The sequence below is a fragment of the Lipotes vexillifer genome, unplaced genomic scaffold, assembly GCF_000442215.2.
Source record: "Lipotes vexillifer unplaced genomic scaffold, Lipotes_vexillifer_v1.1 scaffold639, whole genome shotgun sequence".
In the NCBI taxonomy this organism is placed as follows: domain Eukaryota; kingdom Metazoa; phylum Chordata; class Mammalia; order Artiodactyla; family Lipotidae; genus Lipotes; species Lipotes vexillifer.
In genome coordinates this window covers 3,716,740-3,743,173 of record NW_006786377.1, presented here as the reverse complement: position 1 = coordinate 3,743,173, position 26,434 = coordinate 3,716,740, and the positions used below count along the sequence as shown (strand labels likewise).

Genomic DNA, 26,434 nt, shown 5'->3' with positions numbered 1-26,434 from the left:
AAATATCTTAAGTATCTCTAACACCAAAAAAACCCATAAGCTCTTAAATTTTATTGCACAAGGATATTACTAGTGTATACTTTCACAATTAGTGTTACTGTTTTTGATTGTTTGCTATTATATATTATATTTATTACTCTGCATTACGCTAAGATGTAATAAAAATGACTAAATCTTAGTAATTCTGTCATATCTCTCAATAATCTGCATTTTTTAAAAGCTAAATGATTAATAATTCCTCCCAACATAAGCATTTATAATTAGAACAAGTATTTTTTTAAATAAAGGTCTTCTCTATTATATTCTTATAGTCACACATTTTAGAATTATCCAAAAACCAGTCCTACGTATGCCATCCCCATTACCTGTCAAACATCACATATAAAACATTCTAGTACATTTCAATAGTAAACTATAACCATACCTGATATCTTGATATGGTACAAAGTCCTTATCAACAAAGGTCTCATTAATTTTCTGAATTATGTCCATGCCTTCTGTCACCTCACCAAACACTGTATGAACACCATCAAGGTAATCTAGATTATCTCCTGTTGTAATAAGAAACTATATAGAAAGACATAGAATAAATACAAATATATATATAATTCAAACTGAAATCAGTTACGAAAGACTACATTAATTGCATGAATTCTCACCTACTTGTCATTATACTAAGTATAAGGCACAAAGCTTAAACATAAAATATCAATAAATACAGATGCTCTGATTGTTTAAAATACTTGAACAAACCAAATCTCAGCTTTTTCACATGTAAACTGTGAGGGAAAAAAAGCATCTACTCCAATGGGGCTGTTGTGACAATGAATGAAAGGTGCTCAACATGACCTGTTTTGAAATAAGTAATCAATACTGAAAGGAAATGGGCCACACTGTGAATAGTGATATTCTAGGAATGGTGGGATTGTAGGTAATGCTATTTTTATCTTTGTGCTTTTCTGTATTTCCTAAATTCCTCCCAATGGACATTCTTTACTTTTAAAAGGACAAAATAATAAGGATTTTTTTAACATAGGAAAAAATAGTGTCATTTTTTTCTTCTAACAAATATCTTTGATTGAAATTCTCTCATTACTAGATATTTACAAAGATAATTTTGTGGGTTCCCTGGAGCAAAACTCATCTCCTCACCCATTTCCTAACCTGAGATCCATGCTGATCACTGCCATTGTTCACCATGGACACAGTGCCCTTCTTCTTGTGCTTAATTCTTGGCACTTTTTCAGCATCGAAAAAGCTTGCTTGATCACCATACAGTTGACTAAAAATACATATAATAAGGTTATAAAATATAAGTATACTCAACGTGAAATATAAAACTACTAGGGTTACATATAGGGCGCTAGGGTTAACATATAAGGTTACCATTTGTTTTTGGTTTTTTTCGGCTGTGCGCATGGCTTGCGGTATGGAACCCGTGCCCCCTGCAGTGGAAGGGCAGAGTCTTAACCACTGGACCACCAGGGAAGTCCCAGGTTACCATTTCTTAATAGAAATGCCACTGTGATTCAAAATATTCCTTTTATTTGCTATACACATTTATGAAACTTGGCTCCGGACGCGCAGGCTCAGCGGCCATGGCTCACGGGCGCAGCCGCTCCGCGGCACGTGGGATCTTCCCGGACCGGGGCACGAACCCGCGTCCCCTGCCTCGGCAGGCGGACTCCCAACCACTGCGCCACCAGGGAAGCCCGAGGCAATTCTATTTTTACTCATTTTTAAATAAAAGAACTTACCCAAAAACTGACTCTCCTCCACGGCCAGTCCCTGTAGGATCACCAGTCTGTATGATAAAATCCCTCTGTAATATATAGGATACTTGGTTAATTCAGAGAGCTTGCTAGATAGTTCCAATAACAAAGAACATGACTAATATCCACCAACTCACCTGTACATTGTGAATAAGGCAATAATTGTAATATTTTATTTTGCACAACTTCAGGAAATTCAAGCAAGCTGAAAGAAAGTAAATAGTAAATTTATCACAGTAGTTCACAAATACGTTTTTAACCAAGTAAAAGCACAGTTAGTATAGTTTAATTTCTAAGTTACCATACAAAAACTTCCCCAAATGGTCAAATGTCCAAAGCCATTGAAAAAGGTAGTAATCCTAGAAAAAGGCAATAGGTTTTAAATTATCATTTTATTCTCTATTTCTTTGGATTTCTTGGGCATCTGAACTGTATAGAAAACTGAAACTTATCTGGGATAAGCAATCATTTGTTGATGAATTGATTTTGTAAGAGAAAAAACAACTGAAGAGGACACTATGACTGCAAAGGATCTATAGCAGAGTATCTGAAAATAGGTACAGATTATTTATATCAGAGAAAACAAAATAACTGGGACCATTTTTTTCACAATGATTAAACAGCCCTTCACAAAAATCCATATACTTATCATGTACCATGTTTTTTAAATAAATTCACTCATTTATCCAATAAACACTGACTGAGAATCTTCTAAGTACCTGTCACTGTTGTTAGGTCAAATGCCATTAAATCTCGATCTCTGCCCTTAACAAGTTTATAGTCTAGTTGTATAGAAACATGCTAACAACTTCTCAAGGCACTAAGCTAGAAACCAAACAGACAGAAAGACATATGAGGCGGTCCCTGCCCTCAAGGAGCTTATACTAAACTAGGGTCCTTTCACCTGAACACAAATAGTTACAATAGTGGGCACACCTGATAATACCATCTGTGCACTTAAATGGTACAAAGTTTAAAAGTGCTTTTAAATATGCCACACAAGTTGAAAAGAGGTTGTTTCTGGCTGGGGAAATGAGAAGACCTCCTGGAGGCTTAAGGGAGCATTAAAAGAACTGGATTGGCAGAGAGTAGAGAGTGGGCATTTCAAGCTGGGAAGACATTACGAAATACCCTGCAAGTAGGAATTTAAATGTTTTGGGGAGGGTCCAGGAGACTAGTCTAACTTCTATAACTTCTCCAGTGACACTGAGGAATAGAGGATGAAAAAGCTGGCGAGGTAAGATGGAGCCAGGTTATTGGAGGTTCTTGAATATCAGGCTTTTGATCATTTTTCTAGGAAAAAAATGTATTCCTGGAGTTACTGTTAAACATATAGGAGTAGTTCTTTAACTAGAAAACAAAAATAATGAATCTAAGTAGTGATCAACAATGGTTGCCAAAATCTTTAGGTGAAAAGCCAATGGGAACAGTATAACAGATATATCAGGTAGACAGGCCTGAACCACTAACCAATTTTAACATCACAAAATGATCCAACCAGACATCAAGTGCCTCCTGAATGTGATGCAGCTGGAAGTACAGACTACCTGATATGAAATATTCTTGCCAAAAACATTAAACCTGAATCTGATCAAGGCTCTGGATCCAAGTAGCAATTCATGAGAAATAGAAGGGATAGAAGAATATATTAAAAGATACAACAGGGATAAAATCAGTCAAATCCAAAATGAGAAAAATCTACAAATGACCCAGATTCTTTCTCAAAAATTTTTCAGGGAAAAAAGGGGGGTGGGGGGAACTTACAGATTAAAAGATATTTAAGAGATGTATCAACCAATGTAATATATGGACCTTCTTACAAGACTAGACTAAACACGCTCTTATCATACAATCCAGCAATCATGTTCCTTTGCATTTACCCAACACATCTGGAAACAGGTCTATGCAAAAACTTGCACACGGATGTTTATAGCAGCTTTATTCATAACTGCCAAAATTTGGAAGCAATCAAGATGTCCTTCAGTAAGTGAATGGATAAATAATCTGTGGTACAACCAGACAATGAAATATTATTCAAGGAAAAAAGAATTGAGATATCAAGCCATGACAAGACGGGGGAACTTAAAATGCATTACTCAGTGAAAGAAGTCAATCTGAAAAGGCTACATACTGTATGGTTCCATCTGTATAACATTCTGGAAAAAGCAAAACTATGGACACAATAAAAGATAAGTGGTTGTCAGGAGATGCGGGGGAGGGGAATGAACAGGCAGAGCATAGAGGATTTTTAGGGCAGTGAAATTACTCTGTATGATACTGTAATGGTGGATACATGTCACTATACATTTGTCCCAAGCCACAGAATGCACACCACCAAGAGTGTACCCTAACATAAATAATGGACTTTGGGTGATAATGATGTGTCAATACAGGTTCATCAAATGTACCACTGTAGTAACAAATGTAAAGTATGTACAATGTTACATGGTAGAAACATTACAAATGTATTACAAATGTACCATTCTGGTGGGAGGTACGACAATGGCAGAGGCCTGTGCACTGGGTGTAAGGGGAATATGGGAAATCTCTGTACCTTCACCTCAGTTTTGCTATGAACCTTAAAGTGCTTTAAAAAAATAAAGTCTTAATTTTAAAATGGGGTGGGGGAGAACCTATAGATTAAAAGATATTTAAGAGAGACTTCCCTGGCGGTCCAGTGGTTAAGGCTCTGTGCTTCCAATGCAGGGGGTGCGGGTTGCATCCCTGGAGGGGGAACTAAGATCCCCCAAGACGAGGGGTGCGGCAAAAAAAAAAAAAATTTAAAAATTTAAACATCCAGTGGAGTGGGGCTATAAATGAAACTTTTCACAACTGTTAAACAGAAGATGATCATCAGCACATGAGGGTTCATTTACATGATTCTACTGTGTATGTTTCAAGTTTTCTGTAATAAAAAGGTTTAAAATAAAAGAAAAAGAGGGCTTCCCTTGTGGTGCAGTGGTTGAGAGTCCGCCTGCCGATGCAGGGGACACGGGTTCGTGCCCCGGTCCGGGAAGATCTCACATGCCGCGGAGCGGCAGGGCCTGTGAGCCATGGCCGCTGAGCCTGCGCATCCGGAGCCTGTGCGTCCACAACGGGAGAGGCCACAACAGTGAGAGGCCCGCGTACCGCAAAAAAAAAAAGAAAAAAAAAAGAAAAAGAAGGGAGAGAAGGAGGGAGGAAAAAAGAAAAATAAGTCTGGATATATTTACTATAAATTGATAAGTAGTTACATAAAGAAGTAGATACCCAATCACATGCTTACAAATATATACAAATAGGATGGACTTATGTTTTCAGTGTCCCAAGCTATCTTTGCAGAAACACTGCTTGTCCATTTTGTCCGTGTTAATTAGGTGAAATAACCCTACCTCCCCTTTAGTCTCTCATAGTTCTACGGAAAAAGGCCCACAAACTTGCCAGGTGCTGCTCCACATGGAGAGTGTCAAACTCAAAGGAAAGCAAATCCAAGAGATGAAAAATACAATTCCCTATAAAATCCTGTGTACCCCCTGGTCCTGCCATCCTTAAAGCTTACCCCAGTAACATGAGGCAATCAACTGTTTTCTTTAAACCAGTTTGTGTTGAGTTTCTATCACTTGCACAGAGAATCCTAATACAACACATATATTTGCATTACTCAATATAATGAACCTTTGGTGTATGCCCTCAAAGTGTCAGGCACTGCAGTAGGTGCTCAGGATATAGAGATAATTAAGACAAAGTCCCTATTCTCTTAGAGTTTACATTCTTGAGAGGAGCCCAGGACTTGCAAATTAATTCCAGGAAAATCGGTAAATGTATAACAAAATATGTACTGTGATTTATAAAAGACCTGAGACAGAACACAAGAAACCAATCGAACTCTGCTTAGGGACACTTGAGAGTTTCAAAGAGATCATGCTTGATCTGAAAGTTGAATAATAAGCAGGAATTTTGCCAAAAGGACAACAGAGGAGAGAAATGTGGGGTAGAGGCAACAGTATGAGAAAGGCATAGAGGTATGGTTGAGTGTTGAGGGGTGGTGATAAGTGAGCGTGGGATAAAGTGCAGCACGTCAGAAGGCACTCATGGTACCATACTGCAGCTTGTTTCATCTTCTTTCATAGACTGCATTCCATGGGGGCAGGACCCTGATTGTAACGAAACTCTCCTGGTCTCCAGCTTCTCCCCACTCTGAAACATTGTCCACACTGCTACTTATTATCGTCCTAAAACAAGAAGTTTGCCATGCCTCCATCCTGCTCTTAAACCCTTCAAAGACTCTGGGCTTCAGTAGGGTACATAAGGCTATTCACGACCTGACCTAACCTAAAAACGTATACAACCAGACTCGCAGTCGGCCATTCCACTGTCAAGCCACGCGGATCTACTTGCTATTTCCAGAAAATTCCAAGCAAACAAGAAAACCCTCGCTCCCACTCATCTTTCAAAGAGCTAGTTCAAGGGCTCAGAATTCTTTGCTAGCTTTGCTTCTCCCCGCCCCCTGCCAAAACTACACCCTCCTCTGGTTTCCATGGCAACTTACACATTCTTCCACTACAACGCTTAAGAAATTAAATAGGTTGCGGCGCCTATTTCCACCAATGGAAAATTAGACCCTCAAGGGTAAGAGGCCCATTCTACGGCTTGGCACAAAGTCTGGCATAGTGGGCGATCAATGAATGTTTGCTAAGGTTGGGTGCACACCTCTGGACAGCCCTTCCTCCAACCACGAGGGATGCCCACACTCACGGCTCCAAGCCCATCCTCCCTGCTTTCATCAGGATATACTGATTACACACCAAGGAATACTGCTTGCGTTCCTCTGACTAGTGAAAAGCAGTAAAGCCGCAAAAGCTATGGGCATTGTATATGCTGCATTACACACACACACACACACACACACGCATTTAATAACCACAAGCACCCGCCACCCGGACCCAGCACCAGATGCGGAGAAGGGCTGCTCCTCAAAAAAACTTTTCAACCAAGGCCCGCTAATAAAACAGCGCAGTCGCGGGCACCATCAGCCCAGAAGCTCCAACCAGTCCACGGGGACCTGGCAGAAAAGGCAAAGTGGGGAAGGCAGATAGCGGCCCGGCGGAGAGGTGAGCGGGGCCCGGGCCTCACCGCGCGGCCGCTCCTCCGTGTACAAGTCGATGACGACATCGCCCAAGGTGGTCTCCAGCAGAACCGCCATGGCGCCCGCTCCTCCTCTGCAACAAGCCCCAGGGGTGACAGGCTCAACCCGACGTCAACTACGCCAGGCGTCACCCTCGGCGCGACGCCTTTTACGTCATCCCTCCAGCGACAACGCCCCCTTCCGGGAGGCTCCTTTGGGCGGATCTGGTCGGTTCCCCGCCTCCCCCGGCTGTCGGGCGGTGCCCTGGGTCCTGCCCATGGCGCGACCCTTTTGAAAATCGTCCTTAGCCCTTGGCGACTGGCGCGGAAACCTGTCACTCAAAGGGGCTTCTGTGAAGGATTTGTGACCCTTTTGTGGTCCATCTCAAGAATGGGGCGGTCTTGCACTGTTAGTGGGAATGTAAACTGATACAGCCACTATGGAGAACAGTATGGAGGTTCCTTAAAAAACTAAAAATAGAGTTACCACACCACCCAGCAATACCACTCCTGGGCATATACCCTGAGAAAACCATAATTCAAAGAGAGTCATGTACCACAATGTTCATTGCAGCACAATTTACAATAGCCAGGACATGGAAGCAACCTAAGTGTCCATCAACAGATGAATGGATAGAGAAGATGTGGCAAATACATACAATAGAATATTACTCAGTCATAAAAAGGAACGAAATGGAGTTATGTGTAGTGAGGTGGATGGACCTAGAGTCTGTCATACACAGTGAAGTAAGTCAGAAGGAGAAAAACAAATACCGTATGCTAACACATATATATGGAATCAAAAAAAAAAAAAAAAGGTTCTGAAGAACCTAGGGGCAGGACAGGAATAACGACTCAGACGTAGAGAATGGATTTGAGGACACGGGGAGGGGGAAGGGTAAGCTGGGACGAAGTGAGAGAGCGGCATGGACATATAGACACTACCGAATGTAAAATAGATAGCTAGTGGGAAGCAGCCACAAAGCACAGGGAGATCAGCTTGGTGCTTTGTGTTCCCCTAGAGGGGTGGGATAGGGAGCCGCAAGAGGGAGGGGATATGGGGATATATGTATATGTATAGCTGATTTGCTTTGTTATACAGCAGCAACTAACACAACAATGTAAAGCAATTATACTCCAATAAAGATCTTTAAAAAAAAATAAAGAATGGGGCGGACCTTTCTTTAATGCTCCTCAGGCCCCCCCTTCATCGCAGTGTGGGCGGGGGGCGGGGTGGGGGCGCGGAGAGGGGGACCGCGGCGCCACCTTCCCCTGACCTGTTGGGACAACCACTCGGAGTTTCCTAGTTGGTCTCTTTTTATCTCCCAGAATCAGAAACTTTAGGCCTTAAAGGCAGAATTTGCTACCCAGAAAGATGGTTAACAGGCAGTTCTTTCCTGGCTAATTGCGTCTAGGGAAAAGACTATACCTGTTACAGCAGCAGATGGTGGGTGGGTCCTTAGTGCAACAAGCTAAAGATGGTAGGCTTCAGCCTGTATCTCTACTGGTTTTATCAGTAATCTTGATGAAATAAGAGAAAACAATTTTAAGGCAAGACAGAGAAGTTCAAGATCAATGATTGTAATAGTGTAACTCTAAATGTGAGAAGAAGCAACAATAGGGAACATTTCCTGGACCATAACGGACTAGTAAGACAGGTGGTCTAGAGGCTTTGGGCTACTGTTAACAGGGTCTAGTACAGTCTTAGCACATTGAGTGGCCTATCAACGAAATCCTCGCTTGACCTGGGAATGAACATTCCTAGCACCCCGGGATAGATTGGTCATGAAATGCCTCGCAAACCTTGGTTGAAATTAAGACCTAAAGGGAAGAGATTGTAAAATAAAAAAATATTGCCCACCATCCAGTTCTACAAGAATCAAGTCATTGGCCACTGCAGTCACTGGCCTCTAATACACCTTGAAAGGAATTCAGGGCGAAGGTCAGGATGAGGCACTTTGTGCTCTGGGAAAATTGACAGAACTGACCCTCGGTTAGATATTTTCAGGAGAAAATTTCATGAACCCGGTTTCTTGCATCTTCTCACACTTAGAAGAGCACTTGAACCATTAACTAAGATATTTGTTTCTCTCGAATAGCAGTAGCCTACTAAGGTGATGGATTTCATGTACCCCTTCACCAAAATCACATTTATACTGGCCTCTGCCTTTACCTCTTCAGAACAGCTCTCAGAGCTCTCTGAGAGACTATCTCCCAGATTATAATCCTCAGGTTGGCTCAAATAAAATTTTCCATTTCTTTCATAGGTTGACTATTAATTAATTTTTTCATTGACACTCTAACTTAGAAGACTTATGAAACTACTTTTGTCTTCCTTTGAGGGTTTCCATGAAAAGTTTATTCCCCAAACTCTCCTGGTCAAGCTGACTACTCTTTTTTATGCCATTTTATACACACTTATAACCGCCAATAACTTCATTTCTGACTAAAAACCAAAGTTTCTATAGTCTACAAGGCCTTACATGATATTCTGCCACCCCTCTTCCTGTCTTCACTCTTAGTCCCATGAGGTCACACTAGCCTTTGCTATTCTTTGAACACTATGGGGCAGGGGATGGGGTGAGGGGCTCTGCCTGAGGCCCTTTGCATTGCTGTTCCATCCGGTTGGAATCCTCTTTCTCCAGCTATTTGCATAGCTCTCTTTCACCTCCTTTAGGTCCCTTGCTCATATGTCACCTCTCAGTGAGCCCTTCCCTGACCACTATAGTTAAAGCTAACCTAGGACTTCCCTGATGGTCCAGTGGCTAAGACTCTGCACTTCCACTGCAGGGGGCACGGGTTCGATCCCTGATCGGGGAAGCTAAGATCCCACATGCCTCATGGTGCAGCCAAAAAAAAAAAAGTTAACCCCACATACATACACTTTTACTTTTCTACATAGTGCTTTTTACCATCTAACATGCTAGTTAGGAATTTGTTTATATTTGTATGTTGTTACTAGAATGTCAGCTCCAGAGGGAGAGCCAATTTTGTCTGTTTTGTTTACTGCTCTATCCTTAGTGCCTGTGACAGCCTGCCACATAATAGGTGAATAATTATTTACTGATGAATGAATATTGGCCATTAATCAAAGAAATGCAAATTAAAATAACAATGAAATTGTTGATGGAAATGTAAAATAGTACAGCCACTTTGGAAGACAGTTTGGCATTTTCTTACAAAGCAAAACATTACCTTACCGTGAATTCAAGCAATCACTCACCTAGGTATTTACCCAAATAAGTTGAGTCTTATGTCCACACAAAAACCTGCACACAAATGTTTATAGCAGCTTAATTCATACCTGCCAAAATTCAGGAGCAACTGAGACGTTTTTTTAATAGGTGAATGAATAAATAAACAGGTTTAACAAGCTGGAATAAACATCCATACAATGAAATATTATTTAAAGATCAAAAGAAATGAGCTAGCAAGCCATGAAAAGACATGGCAGACCTTAAATACATATTGGTAAGTGAAAGAAGCCAGTGTGAAAAAGCTACATACTGTGTAATTCCAACTATATGACAACTATTCCTTTTCTGATAAAGGAAAATTATGTAAACAGTAGAAAGATCAGTGGTTGCCAAGTTTCTGGCAGAATGAGGGAGAGATGAGTAGTTGAAACACAGGGATTTTTAGGGCAGTGAAACTATTTTGTATGATGCTATAATGGTGGATATTATGTATTTGCCAAACCCTGAATAACTATACGACACAAAGAGCGAACCCTATTATAAACTATGGACTTTAGTTAATAATAGTGTATGAATATTGGTTTATCAGTTGTAACAAGTGTACCAGACTAATTCAACATGTTAATAATATGGGAAACTGGGAGATGGAGGAGAGGGTATATAGGAACTTCCCATAATTTCTCCTCAATTGTTCTTTAAACCTTAAGTTGCTCTAAAAAAAAATGTGTATACAGAAAAAAGATTTACCATTTTTCAACTTTTACTTAAGTGAGTCAAAAGATAAATAGTCCTAAATATTAAATTTTACATATATACCACTTAACATATTTTATGGTTTTATGGTTATATTTTCCATGATTATCTCTAAATATTGAGTCCCCTGAGATAGTAAGCTTCCACTCCTATCCAACCTCACTCATATAAAAATCTTAAACTTACTATAGCAGGGGCTTAGATCCAGGGGCTTTCGAGAACATTTTGATTGGCTGGAAAGCAGGACATTCCGCCCTCTCTGGAAGCAATCTTCACCTGCTTCTTCGTCTGCCTGTCCTTGTCAAAGATTTTAATTGCTCTTTCTTTTCTTTTTTTTTTTTGCCATTTTATTTTTTTAATTTAATTTTATTTATTTTTTATACAGCAGGTCCTTATTAGTCATCAATTTTATACACATCAGTGTATACATGTCAATCCCAATCTCCCAATTCATCGCACCACCATTCCCACCCGCCACTGCTTGCCCCCCCTTGGTGTCCATATGTTTGTTCTCTACATCTGTGTCTCTATTACTGCCTTGCAAAGCAAGACGTTTTTTTAATAGGTGAATGAATAAATAAACAGGTTTAACAAGCTGGAATAAACATCCATACAATGAAATATTATTTAAAGATCAAAAGAAATGAGCTAGCAAGCCATGAAAAGACATGGCAGACCTTAAATACATATTGGTAAGTGAAAGAAGCCAGTGTGAAAAAGCTACATACTGTGTAATTCCAACTATATGACAACTATTCCTTTTCTGATAAAGGAAAATTATGTAAACAGTAGAAAGATCAGTGGTTGCCAAGTTTCTGGCAGAATGAGGGAGAGATGAGTAGTTGAAACACAGGGATTTTTAGGGCAGTGAAACTATTTTGTATGATGCTATAATGGTGGATATTATGTATTTGCCAAACCCTGAATAACTATACGACACAAAGAGCGAACCCTATTATAAACTATGGACTTTAGTTAATAATAGTGTATGAATATTGGTTTATCAGTTGTAACAAGTGTACCAGACTAATTCAACATGTTAATAATATGGGAAACTGGGAGATGGAGGAGAGGGTATATAGGAACTTCCCATAATTTCTCCTCAATTGTTCTTTAAACCTTAAGTTGCTCTAAAAAAAAATGTGTATACAGAAAAAAGATTTACCATTTTTCAACTTTTACTTAAGTGAGTCAAAAGATAAATAGTCCTAAATATTAAATTTTACATATATACCACTTAACATATTTTATGGTTTTATGGTTATATTTTCCATGATTATCTCTAAATATTGAGTCCCCTGAGATAGTAAGCTTCCACTCCTATCCAACCTCACTCATATAAAAATCTTAAACTTACTATAGCAGGGGCTTAGATCCAGGGGCTTTCGAGAACATTTTGATTGGCTGGAAAGCAGGACATTCCGCCCTCTCTGGAAGCAATCTTCACCTGCTTCTTCGTCTGCCTGTCCTTGTCAAAGATTTTAATTGCTCTTTCTTTTCTTTTTTTTTTTTGCCATTTTATTTTTTTAATTTAATTTTATTTATTTTTTATACAGCAGGTCCTTATTAGTCATCAATTTTATACACATCAGTGTATACATGTCAATCCCAATCTCCCAATTCATCGCACCACCATTCCCACCCGCCACTGCTTGCCCCCCCTTGGTGTCCATATGTTTGTTCTCTACATCTGTGTCTCTATTACTGCCTTGCAAAGCAGTTCATCTGTACCATTTTTCTAGGTTCCACATATATGCGTTACTATACGATATTTGTTTTTCTCTTTCTGACTTACTTCACTCTGTATGACAGTCTCTAGGTCCATCCACGTCTCAACAAATGACCCAATTTCGTTCCTTTTTATGGCTGAGTAATATTCCATTGTATATATGTACGACATCTTCTTTATACATTCGTCTGTCGATGAGCATTTAGGTTTCTTCCATGACTAACTGTTCTTTCTTTATTGTGATTATTTTAGCATGACCTTTTCAGTAGATATTGGTATAATGTTTTGTAATGTGGGTTTTAGTATTATTCACACGTGGTGAGGACAACAGATCCCAAGAGGAGGGGGGACACACCATGCCGTGAAGGACCACACAGGAAAGCACCAGGGTGGGTCAGGAGGCAGAAGGAGCAAGAGGAACGCATAGACAGAAGTCTTTACTGTGGTTTCTTTGGAGAAGACAAGACAAGGCAGCATAAGCAGGATTAGCATTGGCTGGTTTGAATAATTTCAGTGGGCTCTTGGGGTTGGAGGCTATCTCTAGCTTTCTGGTACTTGGCCCTGGGATGATTAGGGCAGAGAAATATTGCCTCCTGGAGTTTAATAAAAGCCTGATAGTGGAGATGATCTGGAGTATACGCTCTGGATTCGTTGGTTTACCTATGAAAGTCAGGCTCACAGGGGAGCAGTTTACTAACTCTAGAAATTAGCTTAGCCCTGGGAGTCTCTCTTGGGTCAGCCAGGCCCCAGACAACAGAGCATCCAGAATACAGAAAATAAGAAAATATAGTTAATACATATAGATTATGAAGTTGCCCATAATTTTGCCACCAAATGAGGTAGAAAATGATAAAGTGCGGCTTCTGTGTTCTAGGGACTCAAATAGAGTGAAGCTTGACTCTAAAGAAAATTCACTCCCCAACACCAGAAGCCCGATGAAGGCGGAGAAAAGACATCCTGCAACCTGCTCCTGCTTCCACATGGAGGCCCCTTCCATTCCTAAAAAAGTCTTAAAAGTTCAAAGAAGACAAATAAAAATGCAGGCTTTTGCTTCCCGGGTGTCTGTACATATCTTGTCTTTGTATCAGAGCACTCTCCTGTGCTCTGCTTTAACAGACAACAGCTGTATGAGGAAGACAGTGTCAATAGAATACAAATTAAACTGGATCTCTATGGCCTAGGTTTTGTACATACAGAAACTGCATGGTATTTAAATTATTGTTTGTCTCTAATGATGTATGCAGTTTCTTTAAAAACAAACCTCAAAAAAAGTCTTAAAAAAATTTTTTAAAAATGCAGGATTACCACAAAACATTACCTACTTAGCTGTGTTACTGAATATGAAATCATCCTTAAATAGACTCTCAAAAGGATTTCTACCTCCACCATTGAATTCTTCCTGCAATATTTATCACAGATGTCCTATATTTTTGAAATCACACAGTATTTTAAAATATTTTGGATGTTTATTTTAATCTTTTATTTCCAGAATTTTTATCAGAATACAAATCAAACACTGATTTACAACTAATTTAACATCCTTGAACACAGATGTCTCTGCATGCTTTCAGGTTGTTGGAATCAGTTAGCTGGGGGAGCAGAAAGCAGGGACGGCCTCTTTGTCCTGGGGTCCCTCTGGCTACAGTTGTGGTGGAGAAAGAGGCAAAGATCTCCCACAATTTCCTGTTTCTTCATTTCTCTCAAGCCAGATCATGTTCTTAGAAAGTCAATTGAACAGAACACTTTGTAATAATCTCTAGAAACATATAAAAACAAAGAAAATTATGACTTTTACTTTTTAAACAACTTCTATGAACCAATAGAATGTATTAATTCAGAATATCAGGGTTAAAAACCACAGCTCCATCACTTGGTATCCTGTAACTCAGAGCAAAAAACTTAATCTCTATAAATACACAGAGAATAAGGGTACAGTAAAAGCAGTTTTAAAATATCTTAGGAGAAAAATAAGGTAAAATGTGTAAATGGCTCTGGAGATGTAAAAGGAATATCTTTCTTGATTTCCTTTTTATCATCTCCTGGGGGTATTCAGGAAGTTCAAAAATGTGTAGCTGAGTAACTCTGGAAAATAATGGAGTAGACTGTGTTGCAATAGAAATGCAGTGATTCACTCTCTCCCAGAAATTGGAAACAGATACAGATTATGTCCCAGACTTCTCTCTGGTGCCAAGCCTGCTTTTGGATTACAGAAAAAGAGGAATTCAACTTCTGAGTGTAAGAATAATAAAAACAATGGGATCAGTAGTGTTTGCTTTTTTTTTTTGCCACACCATGCCGGCATGCAGGTTCCCTGACCAGGGATCAAACCTGTGCCCCCTACAATGGGAGGGTGAAGTCTTCACCACTGTAGTTCCAGGGAAGTCCCTAGGATCAGTTGTTGAAAAAGGAAATACCTCAAAGTTTGGAGTCAAAGAGTACTATTTTGCGTGAAAATAAAGATGTATTTTTTATACCTCATATAGTTATCTATGTATCAAATTTTTTAAACAATATCTTCTGCTATACGAAAGATTATCTTCAAGAAACATGAAGCATGTAATGTACACAGAAATACATTGGGTTTCTATAGGCAAACTGAACTCTTTTGGAGACAAGTGTAAGAATAATGGATGGTCAGACAAAGGGGAGGGCTCTGTGAGCCATACAGACTATGTCACTCACCTTCCCCAACTACTCTTTCTTTCAAATGTATTTTGGAAACTTATACATATATTACTAATTCAAATTACACAGATCCACATATGTCATATGTTCTGACCATTAGATTCGATTTGGTTATTTATTTATTTATCTATTTTGGCTGCACCAGGTCTTAGTTGCGTCATGCGGACTCTTAGTTGTGGCATGCATGTGGGATCTAGTTCCCCGACCAGGGATCTAACCCTGGCCCCCTGCATTGGGAGCGCAGAGACTTACCCACTGGACTATCAGGGAAGTCCCAGATTCGATTTGTTTTTAATCCCAGCGGTCTGAAACAATGAAAAGGCCAGTGGTTGCAGTTGAAACCCACCAGTGGGTGAAGCTTCATTGCAGAAACCACTTGCCAGTTAATAATGTTGTTGGGTATCTCATCGTAGGCAAGGAATCAGTTGAATGACTGTAGTTTACCATACAACAATTTTGGCCAAAGATTTTGTAGTTTACTCTAGCTAAAAACGCAGGCATGGGGGGAGGGGTTGATAAAAGAGGAAGAGGAGCTAAGAGAGAAACAGATTTCTTTTTCTTGTCAAAAGTTTTATTTCTTTTCACTATTTTTTTTCAAAAGTTTTATTTTAAAGAAAGACTGTTTCTTACTCTCCCTGAATGGCAACATCTCCAAGTTCTTCTCAATCAATATGCAATCCTGTTAACCTGAAATATCTGAATTCTTGGCATTTTCTGTGTTAACCTTAAAAATAAGCCAGTTATTTTACAAGCAAAATGAGTTTATTCAGGACTAGCAGAGCAACTGCAGTAAGGGACATGAAAACAAGATGAACCATAGGTTAAGTTGGAGGACAAAGGAGAGGGACTTGCTTTTATAGAGAAAAGGGGGGAGGTTAAGAGGGACTGTTTTGAGTAGAAATCCATTGGAAGAGGGCAGGAGTTCAAACTTCTCATTGGCTGGATGTGGCAGCTTCTCATTGGCAGGCTACTGCTGGGTAAAGATAAAATCTTCCTTCTGCTGGAGTATTTCAGTAAGCCTCTTCCTTTTGGACATGCATGGTACCTCTCTCTTTCTGCTTGGGATCTGCAGACCAAGGAGTGATCATGCATGAGAGCTCCTCCAGTCCTTCCAGATTTCATTTTATTTTATTTTTAACTTTTTAATTTAATTTTGTCATTTTTTCTTCCAATTTTATTGAGATATCATTGACATATAACACTGTATTAGGTATACAGCATACTGATTTGACTTACGTACATCATGAAGTGATTATCACAATAAGTTTAAAGAATATCCATCATCTCATATGTATACAAAATGAAAGAAATAGAAAAAATTTTTTTTTCTTGTAATGAGAACTCCTAGGATTTACTCTCTTAATAACTTTCATATATAACATACAGCAGTGTTGCCTATATTTATCATGTTTTACATTACATCCCTAGTACTTATTTATCTTATAACTTATTTATCTTATAACTGGATGTTGTACCTTTTAACTGCCTACATCCTATTCTCCCTCCCCCATCTCCCAGACTTTTTCTTTTTTAAAAAAATTAATTTATTTTATTTATGCTGCGATGGGTCTTCGTTGCTGTGCGCATGCTTTCTCTAGTTGCAGCGAACGGGGGTTACTCTTCGGAGCGCGGGCTCTAGGCACGCGGGCTTCAGTAGTTGTGGCACGTGGGCTTCAGTAGTTGTGGCTCACAGGCTCTCTAGAGCGCAGGCTCAATAGTTGTGGTGCAGGGGCTTAGTTGTTCTGCGGCATGTGGGATCTTCCCGGACCGGGGCACGAACACATGTCCCCTGCATTGGCAGGCGGATTCTTAACCACTGCGCCACCAGGGAAGCTCCAGATTTTATTTTAAATGGGTTTCTTTCATTTCATTTCACATTTGCTTTAGAGGGTTTCATCAAAAAAAAATTTTTTTTAATCTTAAAGAGGGAAGAAAATCTATCATCCTCAATTTATAGATTAATAAGCTCACTAGAAAAGTCCTGAGAGCCCAGGTGGCCTGGCTTCCAGTGGAGTGTTGTTCCCTCGCGTCTCCAGCGATCCGCTGTGTTGAACTTAATGCGGGGTTGATCCTCAACCTTGTCACAGTAAATCACTGGGGAACTTTAAAAACTACCAGTGCCCAAGAAGCTGCGCAAAGTAAATCAGAAACTCAGGTGTCCCAGAAGATGCCAGAATCAGTAATTTTTAAAAGTGCTCAGGCAATTACCAAGTGCAACAAAGGTGAGAAGTACCGATTTAATAAATCTGCCCCTCTAAACGTGATATACCTTATTTTCATGTACAGTGTTCTGATACATTACCACTATTTTCACTTTGTAGATATACGTAAATATATACACACAGAGACATACCTATGTACACATACAGTATATACTAATTCAAAAGTAATGGCAATGAAAATGTTCACACTCTTTTAGGTGAGGAAACTCTCTCCAAGTGAGAGTGCCGGTCTAATGACGGAATCAGACCTTCTGTCGACTTGATTCCGCCCCGGAACGTTGCTCCGCGGCCGGGAGGCTTAGACCTCCGCAGCTCTCGGAGCCTTCCGGGTCCCGCCCCACCGTCTCCCCGCCCCCGCCCCGCCCCTCCAATCCCCTCCCCTCCTAAAGGCTCCGCCCCTCGGGCCAGCTCGGCCCTCGCCTCCCAGCCGCCTCCCAGCCGCCCCCCCACCGCCCCCAACGCCAGCCGCCCGCCGCCGGCCTGTCCAAGATGGAGGGCGCTCCGTGGGCGCCGCTCGCCCTCCGGCTGCTCATCGTCGCGGCCCTGCCAGTCACCGGCTGGCTGACGACGGGCACCTTTGAGCCGCCGCTGTTGCCCCGAGCCCCGAAGGTAGGGCACGGCGGACGCGGCTCTGCCGGGATCCTCGGGAGAAGCCGGGACCGGGGACGTGGGACTGCGGCGTCCCCATCGACGCCTCCCACCTCCGGCGGGCAGGCCGTGGTCTGGGGGCCGGGCCCCCAAAGCGGGAGTGGGGAGAAGCAGCCAAGGAAATGGAGGCGGCAGGGGATGGGGGAGGCGAGAGCGCAAAAGAGGCTGTTCAGTTTGAGGTTCAGCGCGGCGCAGCGAAACCGATTGTTGCGGCAGTCCAGGCAGTTGCAGTCCTGATGGGGGTGTGCCGTCGAAAGTAGCGGATCACTAGTGATCTCAGCCTTTTGTAATGGCGCCTAAAGAGCCGGGCTCTGGGGCGAGGCAGTGTTGAAGTGCTGGGGAAACGTGGAAGTTGCTCAGTTGAGAGCGAGCGCGAGCGTTTCCGGGCCACCTGTCTGCCCCGGCCGGCGGCGGGAAGGAATGCCTTCCCCCGGCGTGCAGGGCTCCGGGTGCACGCCAGCCGGGTCGCTGGGCCGGAGAGGGAGGGAGGCTGCAGGCCAACGCTGACCCCGACGTCGTCCCTTTGGCGGGAGTTGTCAGAGGAGTGGAGCTTCGAGCGCGGTGGAACCAGCCGCACCAGCACCCCCTGGGAACCTGGCCGAAACGCTCTAATCAGAAGCTTTAGGGTAGGGACCCAGCAGTCTGTTGCAGCAAGCCCTCCAGGTGATCCCAAGGTCGGCTAAAGTTTAGGGACCACTGCATGCTTGTCCTTAAGGGTGGCTGGTTCTTATTGCTTTGGCCGGGTGGAATTAACCAGTATTTGCCTTTCGTTAATTCAATGCGTGGTAGGGAAGCGTCTGAAGACTTTAAAATGCGATTTTCCCAGAATGAAAAGAAACGACATAGGTGCGCCTTTTCTTACTATATCAAGACTTGAATGCTCAAAATTCAGGAGTGAGAGTTATGACGTTACCCTTCCTGGGTAGAATAATAGCATATCTTAGTTTCAGTTCTCTTGGGACATTCCAAGAATCCACAGCATCCCAAGCTCTAAGAATCACTTATATCTGAAGTATGTGGACCACAGTTGCAGCTGTTCAAAAATATGGATGTGAGATCGAGACCAAATAAAAATGAAATAATTCTTAGTGTTCTGGAAATATAGACATTGTTTTTCCCTTTTCCAGATTTTAAAGATTCATCATAGTTATTTATGAACCCAAAAGACATTTGAGTCTGTTCCTATAATATGAAAAAAAATGCATTTAGACTGCAAGCTGAAAATACACCACACTGTGGGGCTCTTAGTGAGTTCATCATTTCAGTTCTCCTTATGACTTCTTTCTACTTTTGGAAGGTCCAGATCTACACTCAGAATTTCATAGGTTAAATGAATGGTGTGCAGCTAGAAGGAGAATCTCATTCCTTGGAAAGGTGTATATGGGAAACTGAGGCCTCTTGATCTAAAAATTTTTCAAAGTTTTATTGTGAAAAATTTCAAATGTACAGAACATTTGAAAGAATTTTACAGTGGTCATGCATATTTGATAGGAGCTGTCCAGTTGACCTTTGTGCAGTGATGGTGTATGTCTGCTCTTTCCATTACAGTAGCCACTAGACTACTGTGGTTACTGAGTATTTGAAATGTGGCCAGTGTGATTGAGGAACTGAGTTTTTAAAATGTTATTTAGTTTTAATTAACTTAAATGTAAATAGCCACATGTGGTTAGTGGATACCGTATTGAATAATGCCAACTTAGACTACCATTTATGTTTTACTATACTTGCTTTATCACACATCTGTTCATTTGTTCATCTTTGTATCCAGCCTGACCTAACTGTAAGAAAACTGGTTGAAGTCAGAAAAATTCTCCTTGTATCTCTTCAGTGACTCATATTTATTGTGTTATAAGCATTTTTCTGTTTTTTTTTTTTGTAAATAAATTTATTTATTTATTTTTGGCTGCATTGGGTCTTCGTTGCTGAGCGCAGGCTTTCTCTTGTTGCGGTGAGCGGGGACTACTCTTCGTTGCAGTGCACGGGCTTCGCATTGCAGTGGCTTCTCTTGTTGCGGAGCACGGGCTCTAGGCATGCAGGCTTCAGTAGCTGTGGCACGCAGGGTCAGTAGTTGTGGCTCTCAGGCTGTAGAGCGCAGGCTCAGTAGTTGTGGTGCACGGGCTTAGTTGCTCCGCAGCATGTGGGATCTTCCCAGACCAGGGCTCGAACCCATGTCCCCTGCATTGGCAGGCGGATTCTTAACCACTGCGACGCCAGGGAGGTCCCGCATTTTATGTTTTGTTTACATATGTAGTTGTCAGAAGTTGAGGTTACACAGATGGTAAAATTTTAAAAAATTGGGAAAAAAATTGTTACAAAGATTTTGAAATAAAAAAAAATTTTACCGTACATTCTTCTAACATTAAAATGACTTGGTCACCAAAGAGAGGGAGGCATCCAGAGGACACTTATTTTCTTGTATGTGTAAGTATTTCATGTGTTTCCCTCAGACTTATTTTAAACCAGGTATCTATTACCTCTGTCCTTAGGAAGCCATTTTGTTCCAGATGGGCATTTGTGAGTGAAGGAATTAGAGGAGAATTGAAAATGAGTGGGGGGAAACTTCGGTTCTGCCACTCGCTTTCTAAGCATACACTGCCCTGGCTGACAAGCCTGAACTTCCAGTTCAGTCAGAGGCTCTCAGGAAGAACAAGAAATATGCTGGCTCTGAACTTTGGGTCAGGAGGCGGTAAGGGATGAGAGTTTCCCCTGATGTGAAATCATTCAAGAGGATCAAAAGGAATTTAATTGAAGTTAGTTTTCTGGAAAATATAGTGTGCTATACAGTCTGTTAATTGTCTTTTACAAACCGCATATTTCTACTGGGCAAATGATGTATGTAAGTGCAATAAATTACTCACAATGTAGTGTATGTTTTCTACTTGAGAGGCAGAAGCTATAAAAAGGTTTCTCAGAACACCATGAGTGGACGGTTATCTCTGGGCTGTTAGAAGAACACTAGTCTACAGTTTTCAAACAGATCCTCTAGTTTGAAAAGAGGAATGAATTCTTGGCTGGAATTTGGGCATAAAACAATACAGCCGCCAACTGGATGCTTTATTGAATGTTAGTTTGTTCTAGAGATGAGTTTATTTGTTCTAGCCCACACTTAATTCTAGATAAGGGTGGGCCAGGAGAAAGCCAGGCTGGATCTGAGGAATCACTAGTCCTAAAGCTTCCTGGGCTCCTATGGGAGTTGGGAAGTGCACCAAAGTCATCCTGAATAAATGGTATGAATTTACATGTTAGAATCCTTTTCCTCAGGTTGTCCCAGGAATCAAGCCAATCTCATAAAAATCACTCAGTCTTAGTCTCTCATTTGTTAGAAATATATAAAGTATTGGAGTTGCGCACAGTGCCAAGAAATACACTTGTGTATTGGTTTGATGTTTAGAATAACTTTTGTCTTTTCAAAATTAAGAATACCCTCACAAAAAATGTATTTAAGAGGAGTCTTGTTTTCATTCTACGATAACAATGTCTGTCTGTGAATACATTTAGGGAAGAATTTGATTTACAGATAACAAATTATAGTTCCTGTGACCCTGATTACTTAGAATAATGCTTTCTTGTCTGTAGTAAGCATGTCATGAGTAAACTTAAATATTTGAGCAGAGTGCTTTTGAGCATACCTTGAGAGGAACTGAAACTGTGCACTGAAAGACCTTGTCCATGGGCACTAGGGGACACATGTAAGAAGGGTTAGAGAAACTTTGTATATGAAAACAATAGAGTTGGAAACATTTCAAATGTCCACTGATAGGGAACAGTTAATTAAATCGGTAAGAATTTGATGGCATATTACACAATGCTGTAAATAAATGTCTACAGCTGCATACATAACAATTTTAAATGAAAGAAGTTCCAGAAGAATACATTATAATATTATTCTACTCATATAAAGTTCAGGAACAGATAAAACTAAACAAAATGTTGTTTAGAGAGAGATAATACAGATAGTTAAACTATAAAGAAAAGCAAGAAATGTTAACATAGAAGACAATATAGGGATTCCTTCTGAGGGGCATGAGGGGAATGTGACAGAAAAGGTCATGCAGGGGACTTCTAAGGTGTGGATGACATTCTAGTTTTTAACCTAGGTAGTAAGTATGTGAGTGTTAATCTTTTCTTTTAAACTCTATATTTGCATTTCATATGCTCAGATATGTGATATATTTCATAATTAAGTGGAAAAGTATATAGTTTATAAAAAATTGGAATTGTGAAGGGTATTTAAAAGGCTGTAAGGATGAAATTGATGAGTTTTTAAAAGTGGTCTTTTAATGTTGCCATAAGTGATCATACAATAAGTATAACTGAGGGGAGAAGAAAAAGAACTGAGTTATTCTCAGTTTGTGAAACGCATACCTGCCCAATTTGTATATTTGTTTTGCAGGACAGCATCAGAATTAATGTAACTACCCTGAAAGATGATGGGGAGGTATCTAAAGAACAGGTTTGTCTCTTTGGTTATGTTTTTATTATATCACTTAGCTAAGTATCATGCAGCCTATTTTATTTTTTTATCTATATATCCAATTTAGTTAGATAATGTATTTTTGACATGAAGAGTTTGTCATCATTTGTAAACCATTGGAATTAATGTATATGCTGCTTTATTTTAAGGTTGTTCTTAACATAACCTATGAGAGTGGACAGGTATATGTAAATGACTTCCCTGTAAATAGTGGTGTAACCCGAATAAGCTGTCAGACTTTGATAGGTAAGTACTGCTAAATTACTTCCGTAATTGTTCTGTTTTTAATAATGCTAAATTAGTGAAACGCAATTCTTTGATGTTACATATTTCCATTTCAAATTAATAGTACACATCATTACTAGAGTATATAATAACACTCGTGTGTGCTCTTTTCCTACTTTGTATTGGTTATTTCTGGCATATTCACATTTTCTCTGTCATGAGATTGGCATTGCTTGGAACTTCACATCTGGTAGGTTGATAGCAATGTAAGAATGTGCCTGGAGTTAGTAAATGGAGATTTACAAGCAAGAGACAAAATCTTCAGAGGAGTGCTTATTATCACAGTTGTAAAAAATAAAGAGAAAAGTGAATTGTCTTTCTGATTCTTCCACCTTTATGTCCATATAATGTTTTCCTTTTTAACCTTTTAAAATCTTGAGTTGTTTAAAGACAAGCAAATATGTTACATTGGAATGTGCCATTATTTGAATGAAATAAAGGATATGAAAAATTTGTATAGTATTCCTATTACCTGTTTTAATATATGCATTTGAGGCAGTAAATGTTTCTCTGAGCAGTTGTATCCTATACTTAATTCATTATATATCTTTATTATCATTCCATTCATGGTGTTTTCTAATTATTTACTGTGATATTTCCTTATCCTGTGGGTCATTTTGAAGTATATTGCTTAATTTTCAAACATTTTGGGATTTGTTTTTTTTTTTTTTTTTTTTTTTTTTTTTACTGATTCCACCTCTATCATCAGAGATATAATCTGTATAATTTTAACCCTTTGAAGTTAGAGACTTGCTGTATGGCTTAGCAGATGGTCAGTTTTAGTAAATGTTGCTTTCTGTGTGTACTTGAAAAAAAGTTAATTAGGTAATTAGTTGGATATGATGTTCTATATATGTCAGGTCAGATTTGTTAATCGTGTTCAATCCTTTATGGAATTACTGATTTTTTTGTTTATTTCTTTGCTTGCCCTATCAATTACTGAGAATGGTATGTTAAATCTCCACTATGTATATTTGTCTGTTCTTTCAGTTTTGTCAATGTTTGCTTTATATATTGTGACACAATATTACTAAATCCATACATATTTAGAGCTGTTATGTCTTCCTGGTGAATCCACTCATTTATCATTATAATATGTCCTTATTTATCTCTAGTGATGTTCTTGCCTTAAAATCAGCTTTATCTGTATTATTTTACCAATCACTGCTTTTTGGCCAGGCATGGGGGAGGGACGTGGATTGCTTTGTGGTATCTTTCCATCTTCTTGGAGTCTTCCTGGGTCCTTATAATTGAGGTGAATGTCTTACAAGCAGCATATACTTGTGGTTTCTTTCTTTCTTTCTTTCTTTTTTTTAATCCAGGCTGTCAGTCTGTCTTTAGTTAGAATCTTAATTTATTAACATTAATGTAATAACTGATATATTTGGATTTAGATTTTCTCTCTTAATTATTTGTTTCCTATTTGTGTCTCACCTGTTCTGTTTCTCTTTCTTCTCCTTTTTTGCTCCCTTCTGGGTTATTTACTTTTTATTTCATCGTTCCCCTCTATCTTGTTGGTTTTTATATTATTTTACTATTCTTTTAATGGTTACCCTTGAGATCAGTAAACTAGTACTTTTATCATTTCCCAACCAATGTAGGACCCTTAGAACATGTAAAGTCTATTGATTCCCTTTATGCTTTTTTAAATTTTATTTTTATTTTTTTGGCTGCGCTGCGTGGCTTGCAGGATCTTAGTTCCCCGACCAGGGATTGAACCCAGGCCACGGCAGTGAAAGCGCTGAATCGTAACCACTGGACCTCCAGGGAATTACCCCCTTTTTGCTTTGTGTTGCTATTGTCATGCATCTTAACTCTTTGGGTTCTTAAACACTAAGCAACATAATTATACTTAATGGTTTTCTGTAGTCCAGTATTAATTTATGTTCCCCCTCACAGTTACCCTTTCCATTGCTCTTCATTCCTTCCTGAATATCAGTGTTCCCTCTGGGGTTATTTTCCCTCTGCCTAAAGAATTCCCCTTAGTATTTTTTTAGTGCAGATTTGAGTGTCTATATTTTTACATGTTTTCTAGTGGTTCTCAGTGAGAGAGTTGGTGTACTACAAGCTAATCCATCATAGCTAGGAAAAGAAGTGCCATTACTGGCTTGAATAATATTCCACTGATGCTGTATTTATTAGGAATTTGACATGGAGTGCAGTCTGGCTGCTTTATTTGTTATAGTCATCTTTCTAGCATCCCAGTTGCACAGAGTTTATTTCCTTGAAAGCGGAAGTAAAAGCCTATCTTATCAGTTAAAACAATCTTTAAAACATTAAATGCAACTACAACAAAAAGTCTTCTATGCTTAATTCTTTAAAAAAAATTTCTTTGTAGATACGTTAGTTATACTGCTGTGTAACAATTTCACCCCCAAGTTAGTAGTCTTTGTCAGTATTTTTTTTTTTTTTTTTTTTTTTTTTTTTTTTTTTTTTTTTTTTTTTTTTTTTTTTTTTTTTTTTTAGCTCTTTAGCCTGACCACAGCAACACCAAACTCTCTTTAGGTCTAGCGACATCCTCAGCTGGTTAGGCCAACCTAATGGATGCCCACCACACAGAGTTCCAGATAAGGAGCACGAGCGAGAGCATCCTGCTCCCTCTGTGTTACTCTCACTGCTCTAAAGCTCCTTCCACTTCTGAGCTGAAGCTTGGAGAAGAGAAAAATAGGGATACACATCTTTCATGCCTCTTTCCTCCATCCTCGCAAATGCCCTGGATTGGAAAGCGGTGAAGTTTTCTCTAGACCATTGCTTCTCAAATTTTAATGTACATCAGAATTGCTCAGAGGGCTTGTTTAAAAAATAAATTTCTGAGCTCTATCCCTAGAGTTTCTTTTCAGTAGGTCTGAGGTGGGACCAGGGAGCTTGCATTTCTAACAAGTTCCCAAATGATGCTGATACTGCTGATCTGGGGACCACACTGTCAGAAACAGTAAGACATATTCTTGCCTTCCAAACATGCAGCTAAAACACATTGCAAACAAAGAGATATTTTTCTGCACACTGAAAGAACTCTATGATCTGAATTCTCTCACGAATAAAGGTGCATTCTCTACATAGCAGGAGAACTCTATAATATGAATCCTATAGGCTTAGCCCTTGATTTGTTAGATGTGACCTATATTAATTTAGGAAATCCATTATCATGCTAAAATGCCTGGTTTTCAAGCCTATTGCCTGACTGCATTCTATTTTTTTTTTTTTTAACATCTTTATTGGGGTATAATTGCTTTACAATGGTGTGTTAGTTTCTGCTTCATAACAGAGTGAATCAGTTATACATATACATATGTTCCCATATCTCTTCCCTCTTTGTCTCCCTCCCTCCCCCCCCCCCTATCCCACCCCTCCAGACAGCCACAAAGAACCGAGCCGGTTTCCCTGTGCCATGCGGCTGCTTCCCACAGGCTATCTACCTTACGTTTGTTAATATATATATGTCCATGTCTCTCTCTCGCCCTATCACACCTCACCCTTCCCCCTCCCCATATCCTCAAGTCTGTTCTCTGGTAGGTCTGTGTTTTTATTCCTGTTTTACCCCTAGGTTCTTCATAACATTTTTTTTT

The 26,434-nt window shown here is 39.8% G+C and overlaps 2 protein-coding genes and 1 non-coding gene across 4 annotated transcripts in view; 2 read left to right on the top strand and 1 right to left on the bottom strand.

Annotated features, from left to right (window-relative positions):
* PPIL4 (peptidylprolyl isomerase like 4) overlaps positions 1 to 7,040 on the bottom strand; it is a 33,618-nt gene extending 26,578 nt beyond the window's left edge. Inside the window, exons 1-5 of the mRNA XM_007458764.1 lie at positions 6,885 to 7,040; positions 1,910 to 1,977; positions 1,758 to 1,822; positions 1,165 to 1,282; positions 425 to 567 (exon numbers count right to left, since the gene is read on the bottom strand). Coding sequence (XP_007458826.1) covers positions 425 to 567; positions 1,165 to 1,282; positions 1,758 to 1,822; positions 1,910 to 1,977; positions 6,885 to 6,954 — 464 coding nt within the window. The 5' untranslated portion in view covers positions 6,955 to 7,040. The remainder of the gene's footprint in view (positions 1 to 424; positions 568 to 1,164; positions 1,283 to 1,757; positions 1,823 to 1,909; positions 1,978 to 6,884) is intronic.
* A 2,582-nt stretch (positions 7,041 to 9,622) lies between these two features.
* TRNAG-UCC (transfer RNA glycine (anticodon UCC)) lies at positions 9,623 to 9,695 on the top strand. Its single transcript has one exon. It is a non-coding gene; the product is annotated as a tRNA-Gly (tRNA).
* Positions 9,696 to 17,929: 8,234 nt separating this feature from the next.
* Positions 17,930 to 26,434, top strand: part of GINM1 (glycosylated integral membrane protein 1) — a 26,335-nt gene continuing 17,830 nt past the window's right edge. The window contains exons 1-3 of one of the 2 annotated variants that reach the window (XM_007458763.1): positions 17,930 to 18,070; positions 22,503 to 22,562; positions 22,733 to 22,829. In XM_007458763.1, the coding sequence (XP_007458825.1) occupies positions 17,951 to 18,070; positions 22,503 to 22,562; positions 22,733 to 22,829 (277 nt within the window). In that variant the 5' untranslated portion in view covers positions 17,930 to 17,950. The remainder of the gene's footprint in view (positions 18,071 to 22,502; positions 22,563 to 22,732; positions 22,830 to 26,434) is intronic. The other variant, XM_007458762.1, reaches the window with a different exon arrangement.